Genomic DNA, 12564 nt, shown 5'->3' with positions numbered 1-12564 from the left:
AAGTGTAATAATAAATGTCTGTGCTGTTTCCCCCTCTGCAGCAGGCAGGGACCTGGCTGCGCAGGGAGCTGTTCTGCGCCGGCCCCAGAGACGGCTGGCTGTCTGCAGGGCCACCGTGCTCTGTGGGGTGCTGCCTCTGGACCCCCAGCACGTCCCAGCTGCCCCACGGGACAGAGGAGGAGCGTTTTGTCCCACCCTGGCTGCTTCAACAGGCCCGCTGTCTTCAGAGCTCCCTTTTTTCCCGTTTGGTGAGCTTTGGTAAAGCTCAGCCAGCGGAGATCCCTTCTGTCCCAGGCTGGGCCAGCGCCTCGTTCTTGGTGCTGGGTGGCAGGCGGGCGTTGAGCTCGAGAGGCCGCAAGCCCGGCGGTGCTGGGCCCTGTGTGCGCAGGGCGATGCTGCAGAGGCTTTCTGCCGCCGAATCCCTGTCTCCGGGCAGTGAGGGTGGGTTGCTGGCTGTGCCGCTGTGCCAGCGCTTTGCCCCCTGCTATGGGGAGGCAGCCAGCGTTGCTGGGAGCCTCCGTGGAATGGGGAGGCTCATTGCTCTGAGTTTCCATGGTTCTCTCTTTTTTTTAATGCTGTTTGCAGCCTGCAGCAGCTGAGCCGACTTGTCCGAGTGCAGGAAGCCGTGCAGGTCTGTTGGTGGCAGCCAGTGGCAGGGCCCTGGCCAGGACAGAGCGAAATGGTCCTGCTGACACTTTCACCTGGCAAAGGGTCACTGCTGGCCTTGGCTTTGTCCCCGGGCCTGCGGAAGAGCAGAAGGTCTGAACTGCGCTGTTTCCCAGGTATTGCTTTCCCCAGAAAAGAGCATCTCCATTCAGAGAGGGGAAATTGCTGTTTCTGCGTGGGAGCGGAGGGAGTCACTTAGATAAATGCTCTTAATGAGGTGTCTGCTGTAGAAGCTGCCCAAACACAGAGCTATGCGGCTTTAAAAAAAGAAAAAACCAACTGATTGAGCATAACTTGATGATGTTCAATGGAAGATAAAGAATAGCCCTTCTTTCCTGCTTACGTGTGCCGTTGTGTCAGGTCTGTAATGAGCTGGCTTCGTCCTTTCCTGTATAAAAACCTTTCCACAGCTGCTTCCTACCAGAGGCATACTGGAAAATAGCAGACTGACATTTTCGCTTTTGTTGTCTTTGTGATCTGGAACAATAACAGCAGCAGAGGAGCAGTAGTTCAGCTACATTTGGTTTTATTTATTGCATCTGTTTAGAGCAACAGATGAATGATTATAAACTCTCAGTGGGCTGATAAAAATGATAATGTGTCTGTGCCGTAAATCTGCTTTATAGACGGACAGGGACTTGTTGGGTTATAGGGTGCTTGCATTAGGGGGGTATGAAATGATGATTTTCCCCCTCTTATCTCTTCTGGTGGCTCTGCTTCCGTTCAGGGTGCCGCTGTGCTGGTGCTCGCACATCTCGGGGAAGGGAAGGTTTCATTCCTTCTGCCATATTCCTAGGGGCTGAGCTGAGGAAAGGGGCTAGAGACGTTGGGAAGGGAGACTGCTCCTGGTGTCTCACATCTGAAACAGCTGCACCAGGAGTCATTCCTGGCCCATTCTTAATGCCCTCCCAGGATGGACAGGGTCTGCTCAGATGCACCACCTATGCTTACAACAGATTCAGATTAGGGACAGAGGATTAAAGGCTATGGGGGTTGGTAGATGTGGTGGGTTTAATGTGTTTTTGTGGTTTTTTTTTTTTAAACCAGTTGCTGCTGGTTAACCCTGTATCTGCAGCCAGTTGCAATTGCTATTGCCTTACTGCAGTGGGTTCAGCATAAGCAGGACCAGCAAAACAAGGTGTTGTCTTCTCTTACCTGATGAGCAAAAGAGGAGAGAAAGTTTGAGGTTATATTTTGACTTATACCTGTCCTTGTGTAAGGACACATCCTGCAGCCCGGATGGCTGAGCAGGTGTCTTGGGGAGGGGGTGTTGCAGTTGTGGCCTCATCTGAACCGAGGTGGCTGTCTGAGCTGCGCCGGTGTCACCTGGGTTGCGCCGTTACAGAGGAAGCTGCTCCCTGCGCCGCGAGGAGGCCAGAGCACGCTCCAGAGTGGGGGCAGGAGGCCCGCGGTCCTGGGTGGCAGCTCTGCAGCCGGTGAGCTGGAAGGGAGTCTCAGAAAACAAATACGAAGAGGTTCAGGGTGCGCGATGCTTAATGATGAGATACTTGCTCGCTTGCTCTTGTTGCCCATCAGATGTTACCAGAGCCGTTCAGGGATTGCTGGTCTGGCTCGCCCAGAGGCTGCAGTCCCCTCTCTGTCGCACAGGGCCGTGGGGTCCCCAGCACTTGTTCGTCCAGCCCTCCTGAGCGAGAGGGCTGGCTTTGGAGAGAGGGGAGTGTGCGGGGCTATATTTGATTGCCCAGCCATCTCGTTGACTGGAGACTGTGCTTTAGGAGTCCCTAGTATTTTTCTCAAATGGTTAAACTGTTTATTTGAGTCAGTGCCTTTATCTCTTCCTTGGATTTGATTTTGTTCCTTAGCAGGGACTGTTCTGCACTGCGTAGCTGCCACTCCTCCTTTACACCTTGCTTGTGTTCAGATTGCTTTGCTGCCCCAGCATCTCGGCGTGCGTTGGGAGGAAGGCACATAGCATTTCAGAGTGGCAGACGCAGAGGTTTAAGTAATAACAAACTCATTTGTAGCAGCGATGGCAGGAAGCGTGAGTGATGCTGGGAACACGCTGCTGTTGGTGGAGTGTTTGTGTAGCAGAGCCTCTTGTGAGGGAATTGCATCTGATATTTTGTAGTGCTTCCTGAATCACTTCCAACATCTTGTGATCCATCTCCACAGGCAGCTCTTTATCCTTGGTCCACTAAGGCTGCAAGAGTGTCGAGGAAACGGGAGCAGTTATCATGGAGATGCTTCTGAGGCGAGGAGTGGCACAGATAAAGCCCAAGGCACGTGGCTGTGGTGCATCCCTGGGGTTTGCTTTGCTGTGGGGTGTTACGGGCTTGTGTGGCTCACTGTGGGACGACGTGTGTCTAGGAACGCATGTCAGTAAAAGCCGGTGAGGGTCTAGACTGGAGTGATGTGCTGGTGACAGTGAGACACGCAATAAATAATACTAGCCTGGATTCCTGAAGTCCTTTCTATGTCTGTTTCCCTACAGAACCCCCCACACCTCCTTTTTTCACTTGACAGACCAGATTCACTTCCTCCTAGCAATACTAAAGACCGTTTTATCTTCAGCTCTGTCTAGACTGGGACTTCAAGTGTGGTGCTGGCACCTGTTGGCTAACTTCACTGGGACAAACTGGGCCGGCTGAGGCAGCTGGCTCTCAGCATGCCAGCTGAAAAGTGTTAATGCTGGCCTGGCGATACCACACCTTTTTGTATCTGAGGGCAGAGAGGACCATATGCTGCTGGGCCCGGGGGCGTGTGGGTGTTTCAGTGCCTCTCAGCCCTCTTCGGTCAGCTCACTGCTGAGGTGAATGAGCTTGGGCTTGTGCAGCCTGCGCTGGAGCCCTCCTCCCTCTCTGGGGGTGCTGGGGTCACCCTGGTGTGCTGAGCTGGGTGCGGGGGAACGCGAAGGGTGAATAAGGCTGTTAAAAGGTGAGTGTGTTACTGTGGGGGCACGGATAGCGATTCTAGAGAAAAGCTGTAGTGAGATAACTGCTAAGGTTGGAATAAAATCTCTGCTTCGCACTTCAGTGATTGATTTTCAGTTTGGAACTTGACACAGTAATTTAAGGGCTAAATTTAATTTTCAGTGTAGTCTTTTTGAGCAAAGATAATGTTTGCAGAAGAAGTCTCCACCTGTATGTCTTAAATTCTTCCCTACAGCGTTGTCTGGGTGCGTTCGGCTAAACGCAGCTGCTGTGAATATCAGCCTTCTCTCCCTGCTCCGGATGGTTGGGATATTTTGGAGTACTAATTTGTCCTAATTCTAGATGACCCACTAAATCCTGTCAGCAATGGCTGACTCTTAGCTGGGACCGTGGACTCAGTCATGGTGTCGTGGGGCTGGAAGGGTGACCGGCTTCAGTGCCCCTGCTCTGCTCGCCCAGTCTGCAGAGCAGCGCCCCTCGAGACCTGCTGCTGGAGGTGGGTCAGCCTGGAGCTTTCTTAAAAATAGAAGGATGCATGGTGGTCTGATCAAGAAGCTAGTGTTCTGTACGTCTAACGGGAGAAGTATAAGACCAGGAATTGTGATAAAGTTGGTGGGAGAGGACCCTGTGCCGCAGTACTCAGCTGAAGGATGTTTAGTGATGCGAAGGAGAGAGCTTGTCATGAGAGTGTCTGTGGTCTAGGCTAGGAAATGTCAGCTGGTGGAGCCGCAAGGTCGTGTCTTCAGCTGCGACTCAGGGGCGGTGGGTTTCCAGCTTAGCTAAGCCGGGTTTCTCTAGGTCATTGCCATCCTGTCCTGGTGTCTGCTGGGTGCACGTTGAGTGTTTAGGTACCAGGTCAGGATCTGCAAGTGTGTTCACTGTATTTTCACAGTTAGTGTTAGTTGTCATAAATTAGTGCCACACAAATAATTTGCTGGGCTTTCTGCTGAAGGAAGGCAGAGGTAGTGGGCTGATACCTGAAAAGGCTTAAGATCATTTTTTGGATCGTGTTTTGCCACCTTTTTCCTGCCAGTGAGTCTCGTTTGGCTTAGTGGGAACTAGGAACAGCAGAGGCAGTTTGGTCCCCTTTGATCTTCGAGTTCCTGCGGAGTACTTCAGATCTGTCTCCCCAATAAATCGGCTTGTGGCAGCGTCCCAGGCGCGCGTTACGCTGAGCAGTCAGCAGGGCTGTGCTGGGCTGGCACCTGTGTGATGCAGGGGGGAGCTGGTGGGAGGGTGCTGGTTCCTGTGCAGGCAAGGGTAAACAGAAAATCTGTTGTCCAAAGGGCTTGCACATATGTAGTGAGGGCAGATTATTTCTGTGTTCCTTTGTTTTGCTGCCTTGAGGCAGGTGGACAGATTACAGAGGATGGAGAGTATGTTTATCAGTCCTTTCCTGTCTCTTTCATCACCCCTCCCTTCTGGTGACCCTGTTTTCCAGAGGGATAAAGCGAGCAGCCCAGCCTCATTTCTCAGATCTGTTGCAAAGTCTGATTAGAGAAATGGAGGAGCTGGTACTGTGCGCGTGTGCGGCCTGCCTGGCCCCTCTCGGGGCGACTGGTCTGCTGCAGCCTCCCCACGCGGTTCCTGCCTGGCAGGTACAGTCTGGTCTCTGCTGGTGCCCCTGCCCCTTTTTGGGGACCCTGCTCAAACCAGCCAAGTCCTGTGGGAGCACTTTGTCTCTCCGCAGGTGTACTGACGGATGTAGGTGCAGCGCTGCCAACCCAGCATGGCCCATTCCAGACCGGGTTCCTTTTCCCGGGAGCGTGCAGCACAGGAAGGCTGGGGAATAGCTGTGCGACTGGCGTGAGCTTTGCTCTGAGCCGATTTCTTACAAAGAGAAGCCTGGCATTGACTTTGTGGTTAAAACTGGTGGAGTGGGAGTGCGGAGGTGTCTAACCCATGGCCATGTGTTAGATGAACGTCCTGCCTGTTCCGTGAGCAGCGGGAGGAGCAGACTGGCTCTCCCAGCTGCAGCCTGGTGCCTCCTAGAAGAAGCAGAAGATGCTGGTTTTTCTATGGCAGTGGTGGCATCTGCTGCTCAGGGAGAACCCCGGCTCAGCTGTTGGGGTCAGCCCACCACGGCACGCTCCTCCAGAGAGGATTCCCACTGAACGCGGATGCTGCTGCTCAGCAAAGCAGGAATGAGGTAGACAGTGTGAACGGACATTAGGAGACTAAATACTTGTTTTGCTTCAGCTTAAATAAATAGAAGGTTTTAGGAGCTGAACAGGTTCAGACCCTGTGGGACCTGGAGAGGTAGGATTAAAAATGGCCCCGGCTCTGTGTTAGCGTGGGAAGTACTGCCTGTTGTCAGTGGAATGAGGTGAGCTTGCCTCACGCTTTGCTTGTGTGGAAGTACTGTAAACTGATCATTTTGGTGTTCATCTCGTCTGAATTGAGCCTCGCATTTGCTTTAAACGGTTCTTTTTAAACGATGCTGTGGTTCCTCTGTAACCACTGCTGTGACCCCTCTGGCCTGTTCTGAGAGCTGGTGGCAAGGCGTCAGCTGCTGCTTTAACTGATGTTGTGTGAGGGTCCCGCACGCGATGGTACCTCCTGGCCTGTCCCAGGGGGCACGGGAAGCAGTGCCCCATCCAGAGCTGTCTGCAGTCCCTGGTTTGGAGTGCGCTGTCAGCTCCCTGCCTGGTTGTGAGCGCTGGGTGAAGGGAAGAGCTGGTTCTTGTGCTTTCGCTGTATGCGTCTCTGTCTCTCGGCAGAACATTGTGTCCAAGAACGCTATGCAGTACCGTGGGAATGCCCAGCACGATGCGCAGGAGTTCCTGCTTTGGCTCCTAGACAGAGTCCATGAAGATCTGAACAATGCAGTGAACGTCAGCGGCGTGCCTCCGCTCAAGGTGAGGGGTTTTGCTGGGAGCCGACAGGGAGAGCAGCTGTAACTCTGCATACAGTCTTGTGTTTTAAATTACATCTCCCTGTTGGCCTCTCAGCTCTGACAGTTCAGACGAAATAAACACTCTTTGTTTCTGGCCCTGTGAATGTAACTAGCCCTTCCACTAATCCCTGACAAGTGCTTCCCAGTACAATTGTTTGTGTATGGTCACACACCCCGTGTGAGCAGAGCGCACTTGTTTTTAAAAAATCTTGTGACGTTTTTCTGGTGGTTTTGGGCAAGGAGGACACAAATTTGGGTAGGAGTACTGGAGGCATCTGGTGTGGTGCACCTCCGTGCCTGAGTGTCCTTCTGGGGTTCGTTCTTCTCTTTTAGCCACCGCTGGAGGATGACGTGCTGCTCGAGGGACCAGGCTTTCCAATCAGTAGTACTTTTGTGCAGGAACTCTTTCAAGCCCAGTACAGGTATGGTATTTTGTAAACTTTGAGGTATTATTGCATGTATTGCGGACCCCAGTATAGTTCTACCCTGGCGCTAGCTCCCAGTACAGTTGAGACTGGTGTCATTGTGTTAACAGCTGTTTCTGAATTCCTGCTGAATGAAATCTGAACTAAGGTCTTGCTTCAGAGGGGACAGAGAATTTCACTGCTTCAAATTTGGTGTGTTCTGTGAAAATCTACACGCAAAGGCTGTTATTTGTGATTTGATGATTTCTCCGTTCCTGATGAAATGATTCTCTTATTGACGTTTGTACTAGGTCCTCTCTGACGTGCCCTCATTGCCAGAAGCAGAGTAACACCTTTGACCCTTTTCTCTGCATCTCTCTGCCGATCCCTTTGCCTCATACGCGGTACGTAACTGTCTCGAACCGAAGGTTGGCTCTTTCCCATGCATATTGTGTTGTTTAATTTGCTACAGAAGGAAGAGAGATGTCAGCAAAATCTCTCTGATAAGTCTTTAAAGAAGATAGATAGGACCAGATGGGGCTTAAATTTTTTGCTTTGCAGGTAAATTGGAAAATGGAGCCTTTAACTTGTTTCAGAATGGCCCTCCACTCCCTCCCTTAACTTCCTACAGAATTAATTTTTGAGAGAAAAAAATGCCTTTGATTCAGGTAGCCAAAATATTTTGCTTTTGACTTAATTTATGGCATTTTGAAATTAAAAACGGGAGAAGGATGAAGTGCTTTTTTTTTTTTAACTTTCTTTAGAACAGTCTCACCGATCAGAAGTTAAAAGCTTTCCTACAAAATGTTTTCTTTTTTGAAAGACAACTGTGGCCAATAAAGAAAAAAGCTCCAGGAGAAAAAACAATCCAGATAAAAAGTTCACAGCGAAGATGAAGAGCTGGTTGTGTATACAACGGGTAGTTTTGCTGTGCAGCTCCTTCACTGGATGTTTTGGATGCAGAAAATTTGTATGGGTTCAAAAAGCAATAAAACAAAGTAATGAAAGAATATATGAAATCTGACTATCACATTTGGTTCGGAAATCTCTGCTGCACCGCTGAGGGGAGGCTGAGCGGGCTTTCCGGGAAAGGTGTCCCTGGTAGGCTGGCTGCCCCGGTGTCTCCTCCCGAGGCAGTGCTTCTGGCTGTTGTTGGAAGCCAGATTGAGTGTTGAGAGACGGCCTGGAGTGACTGTTCCCAGCAGCAGCTCTGAGTGCTTTAAGGCTGCCTTGGACTGTCCTAAGCTGCACTGCAGAATCCGTGTTGGAAAATTACAATTGCCTTGTCATAGAGAGTTTTCGTTTTAACTTTGTGGGGCTTTTTTGAGAAGGCTTTCTGCCTGTGGGAACAAGTACTGCAAGTCCGTGTAGCAAGAAAGGAGTCTTTGGAAATGAAACGTGTCTGGCTGTGGCTGAGTGTAGCTCCAGTGTGAGGTGGATCCAGACTGTCATGAGGGCCCTGTAGCTGGCATACAGCCTGGATGCACGCAGGCTGGGCTGGCCGTTCACGGTGCTGCCGAGAAGCGCCCAGCCCCAGCAGTGCCTCCCGTGCTCTCCGCAGGCCGCTCTATGTCACCGTCGTGTACCAGGGGAAGTGCTCTCACTGCATGCGGATCGGGGTGGCGGTGCCCATCTCTGGAACGGTGGCCAGGCTGCGGGAGGCAGTCTCCTCAGAGACCAAGATACCCACTGAGCAGGTAATGGGCTGCTTTTGTCACCCATGTTCCCTCTCTTCGGCGAGGAGGAGTGTAGAGGCTTTTGTCCCATGTTGAATATGTAGAAATTGAAATTTGCAGTCCATAACTGAATGGGGGGAAGCAGCGTAGTGGTAATCTGGATCATGCTTTTCCCTGTGCGTTGGATTTTTGAAACCTGGTGACATTGGGATAGCCGTCTGTCAAGGATGCAGACCTTCTGCCTGATGGTTTGTGAGTGCTGCCAGTGAGGGAGCTCTCGGGCACTTATGGGGAATTCCTCTGTAAGAAGAGCTTCCAGACAGCTGTTGGATCCCACCAAAACCACTTCACAAACTGCCTCTTCCCCAGCGTCTCTTTTATGACAGTCCTTTTCCCTCCTTCTTGCTCCTGGCCGATGCCAGGATGTTTCGAGGCATGTCCTCTTGTAGCAGGAATATCTCAGTCAAGCAACGGGGTGGCTTAGCTGTACCAGGCATGGATGGTTTAATGAGTTCTGGTTTGCTTCTGCTGGCTCTAGATCGTACTGACAGAGATGTACTACGATGGGTTTCATCGTTCCTTCTGCGATACTGATGACCTGGACACCATTCATGAAAGTGACTGCATTTTTGCCTTTGAGACCCCAGAGATATTTAGGCCTGAGGGTATCCTCAGCCAGAGAGGTAAGTCGGTAACGCCACTGCCCACCTTGGGTGACTAGGTGAGGGAGGCTTGTTTTGGAAAAGGATCTACTTGAGATTAAAAGTCCCACAAGTAGCTGATGTTTTGGTGTATTGATTTCAGCTCTGACTTTGTCCAGACTCATTCCAGCAGGCTTAATGGTGTTGTCAGCTGGGAGATTATCAAGAAGTTATGTACACTCCTTCCTTCCTCTTCCCAGGGCTGATCCTGCAGGCCAGGCTGGCTTAATGTGAGATCTGCTGTCAGGCTTAAAGACCTGCCAGGGACCAGGTGAAACCACTGAAATTGTGTTATTTCAAATGAGATTGCCAGTGATGAATAAACAGTTTCAGGAATGAACAAAACGCTTTCAAAGCTCAGAAGCCTCAGCTTCTCTGCATCTCCCTCTCAGTGAAAGGGAGTAATTGCATCCTGGGTAGACAGACCGTAATCAAAGGCAAATTTTATTATTGGAAGTAACGAGTAGGGCTTCTGTCACTTTAGCTTTTCTTGTGGACAGACAAAGCTATGAGTACTTGTACAAATTACTGTGAAAAATCAGTTGGATGAGCAGTTGCGCATAATTTATTTCTGTAAAGAAACAGTCACTGTGAAAAGGAATTGCTCTTTGAAGCCTTCATACAGGTAATAAAAACAGTCTTACTTCCATACTGACCTGGTTCTTTGCAGCCAAAGGAGAGTGTCTTGGGTGAGGCATCAGGGCACTGAAGGCACATGAAATAACAAAATGTTTCCTTTCTCCTTATTTTTCAGGAATACATGTGAACAATAACCTGAATAACTTGAAATGTGGCACTGAGCACTCCCGAACAATATCTTACTCTCAAGGAACCGTGAAGTCTGGAAAACTGGAACAGTCCTCTACTAAACCAGCAGCAAGTGACAAGATTGTCCTGCTGGTGTGTAACAGAGCGTGCACTGGACAGCACAGCAGAAGGTGACTGGCAGCTTTGCAGTTAGAATTATTCTTCTGGCTGCTTCCTTAATTGACCTGGGTTTTACTTAGCGTAGTGAAAACACAAGGTGAAGGAGTGACAGCTTGCTTTAGGTACTAAAGAACATGTTAATCAAAAACATTAATGGCTGCAGCAAAATATTCCTAATTTTGGTGAACTTCAAATAGTCCAGTGTTCCTGGAAAGTGATGGATGCAGACCAGTTGGAAGGACATGCTGCCTCCCTATAGAGCTGTCTGCTTTCAGAGAGCAGCAAGCACGTCTGACTAGAGCCTGTGGTGTGTGGAAATTTTTAATTGGAGTGCAAACAGGGGATGGGGAGAAGTGAGAAACGAAATGGCAAAAGCATTTGTACCAACTGCAGACTGAGAGCTCTCTCAGCTGCTAAAGTTTGTTTCCTGGGAAGTTGTCCCAGCCGGGTTGCAGAGCTGCGCAGCCTGAAGCCAGCCGCTTGAGCGCAGAGCAGAGCTGCAGCCCGTTGACAAGGGCCCTCTGCATGCACAGCCATGACAGCATTTCAGAGTTAAGCACCTCTTCTCTGGAGAGAAGTTTTTAACTGCCTTGTTTCTGGGGGGTTTCATCCAAAGCGTGCTGAGCTCCGTAGGTGCCGAGTGAGGAGAGTGGCACTGTCAGAGTTTGGGGATCCAATTGCTGAACACAGTAGTCTTTTAATTACTCCCTCAAATGCTGCTCCTTCCTGTAGGTTTGGCTTGCCCTTTGTATTGCACTTGGAAAAAACAATTGCTTGGGATATTCTGCAGAAGGAAATTCTGGAGAAGATGCAGTATTTCCTGCGGCCTGCAGGCTGCATGCAGGTGAGGCACATGGTTCGAGACTTCCAGCTCTGTGACGTGAACTACAGGGGAAGCCAGTTACTTGGAGCGATAAACATGCTGCATATGCTGAACTGATGACTTCCCAATATTTCTTTGTGCACTAATGTCCAAGTCTGGTATTCCAGCTCTTTGGTGCTTTTGTCTATTTGCTGAAAGGTACAGGTAAGAGCAGACTGATCAGGTGAAGAAATTGCATGCTCCACTTCCTTACGCCCAAGAAGTACTTCACAGATCAGTGCTGCTGCCTGCGCTGGAAATCCACTAATGGGTGGTGCTTGCCTAAAAGAACAGCTGAAACGTTTGCTTAGTGACTGCGTGTTCCTGATGAGAGCTCCTTCTGACAGCAGAGGGGTGAAGAGGGATCGTACAGAACTTGTTGGGCACAAAGCCTCAGTTGCTGTACCTTACCCCTCTGTTAGCTGTTACAGAACAGGCATATTTGAGATCTTGTGCATTTGCTTTCTGGCGTAAACACGCATTCTAGGATAAAGTATATGTCAGCTGGTGCTGAGAGCAGGTTTGCATGCAGGTAAGTTGTGTTTGAGCAGTTGAGATGGCTTCTACTCTTTGTTGCAGGTTTGCCCATTCAGCTTGCGAGTGGTCAGTGTTGTGGGCATAACGTACTTGCTACCTCAGGAGGAGCAACCCCTCTGCCATCCAACGGTGGAAAGGTGCGTTGGTCCTTGTTCCCCAGAGGGGAGAGAGGTTTGTCAGCTGTGCAGATAGCAATACAGAAAGGGACAGTCTTGGTGTGGGTGTGTGGAACGGACTTCACAGGCCTGAGGAGCAGGGAAATGACTGAGTGTCCTCAGGAAGCTGTGTGAGGAGTGCTCGGTTGTGTGCAGTGCCATCTGGAGTCTGCCCTCCTCAAAAATGGAGAACAGAGTGAAAGTATTACTCCCTCCATTTTTAATTTTTTTTTTTTTTTTTTTTTTTTTTTTTTTTTAGTGACTGCTATTCTTTAGAAATTTTTGTAGGTGCCTGTTGAGTAAATAAGTGTATGTTTATTTACAGAACTAGTGTACTTGGGTAAATGCAGTTTGCCAGCTTTGCCATGTGCTTTTTCTGTATGAATTCCTTTTACTCCTTTGCAAACTTGAGCTGTGCGGGAGTGGAAGCAGGATGAAGAACTAATAAAGAGCATATGCATGTAAAAGATGACATGGGCTTCAGATTGAAAGGTGGTCTAACTTCTGTCTGCTCATCTCTCCAGGGCATTGAAGTCATGCGGACAGGGGGGAACTGCTCACGTGAAATTGGTGGTAGAATGGGACAAAGAAACAAAAGATTAGTAAGTATGAAGTAGAAAGCCTTAAAGAGTGTTCATCTCAAGAGCGATCTTGCAGCTTGCTTGTGTGAATTGTGCACCCTTCAGCAAACATGAGACCTCTCAAACTCCACCCCATGCCCTGGCCCCTGTGTCCTGGTTCTGGCCAGGATAGAGTTAATATTTACCTGAGCTGGGTGGAGAACTGAAGCTGGTAGCCCCTATGGCTGGGATAGTTAACTAATTAGCTAACAGCTGGGGTTAATTTACC

General features: G+C 49.8%; 1 protein-coding gene across 1 annotated transcript in view; it reads left to right on the top strand.

The window, feature by feature from the left end:
• Positions 1–12564, top strand: part of USP31 (ubiquitin specific peptidase 31) — a 33515-nt gene that overhangs the window by 7403 nt on the left and 13548 nt on the right. Inside the window, exons 2-10 of the mRNA XM_086759562.1 lie at positions 6278–6415; positions 6787–6875; positions 7169–7261; positions 8419–8554; positions 9072–9216; positions 9989–10172; positions 10894–11005; positions 11603–11697; positions 12240–12317. Of these exons, the coding sequence (XP_086615688.1) occupies positions 6278–6415; positions 6787–6875; positions 7169–7261; positions 8419–8554; positions 9072–9216; positions 9989–10172; positions 10894–11005; positions 11603–11697; positions 12240–12317 (1070 nt within the window). The remainder of the gene's footprint in view (positions 1–6277; positions 6416–6786; positions 6876–7168; positions 7262–8418; positions 8555–9071; positions 9217–9988; positions 10173–10893; positions 11006–11602; positions 11698–12239; positions 12318–12564) is intronic.

Source organism: Chlamydotis macqueenii, chromosome 15 (assembly GCF_036417535.1).
Source record: "Chlamydotis macqueenii isolate bChlMac1 chromosome 15, bChlMac1.mat, whole genome shotgun sequence".
In the NCBI taxonomy this organism is placed as follows: Eukaryota; Metazoa; Chordata; class Aves; order Otidiformes; family Otididae; genus Chlamydotis; species Chlamydotis macqueenii.
This window is presented reverse-complemented; position numbering and strand designations above follow the sequence as displayed.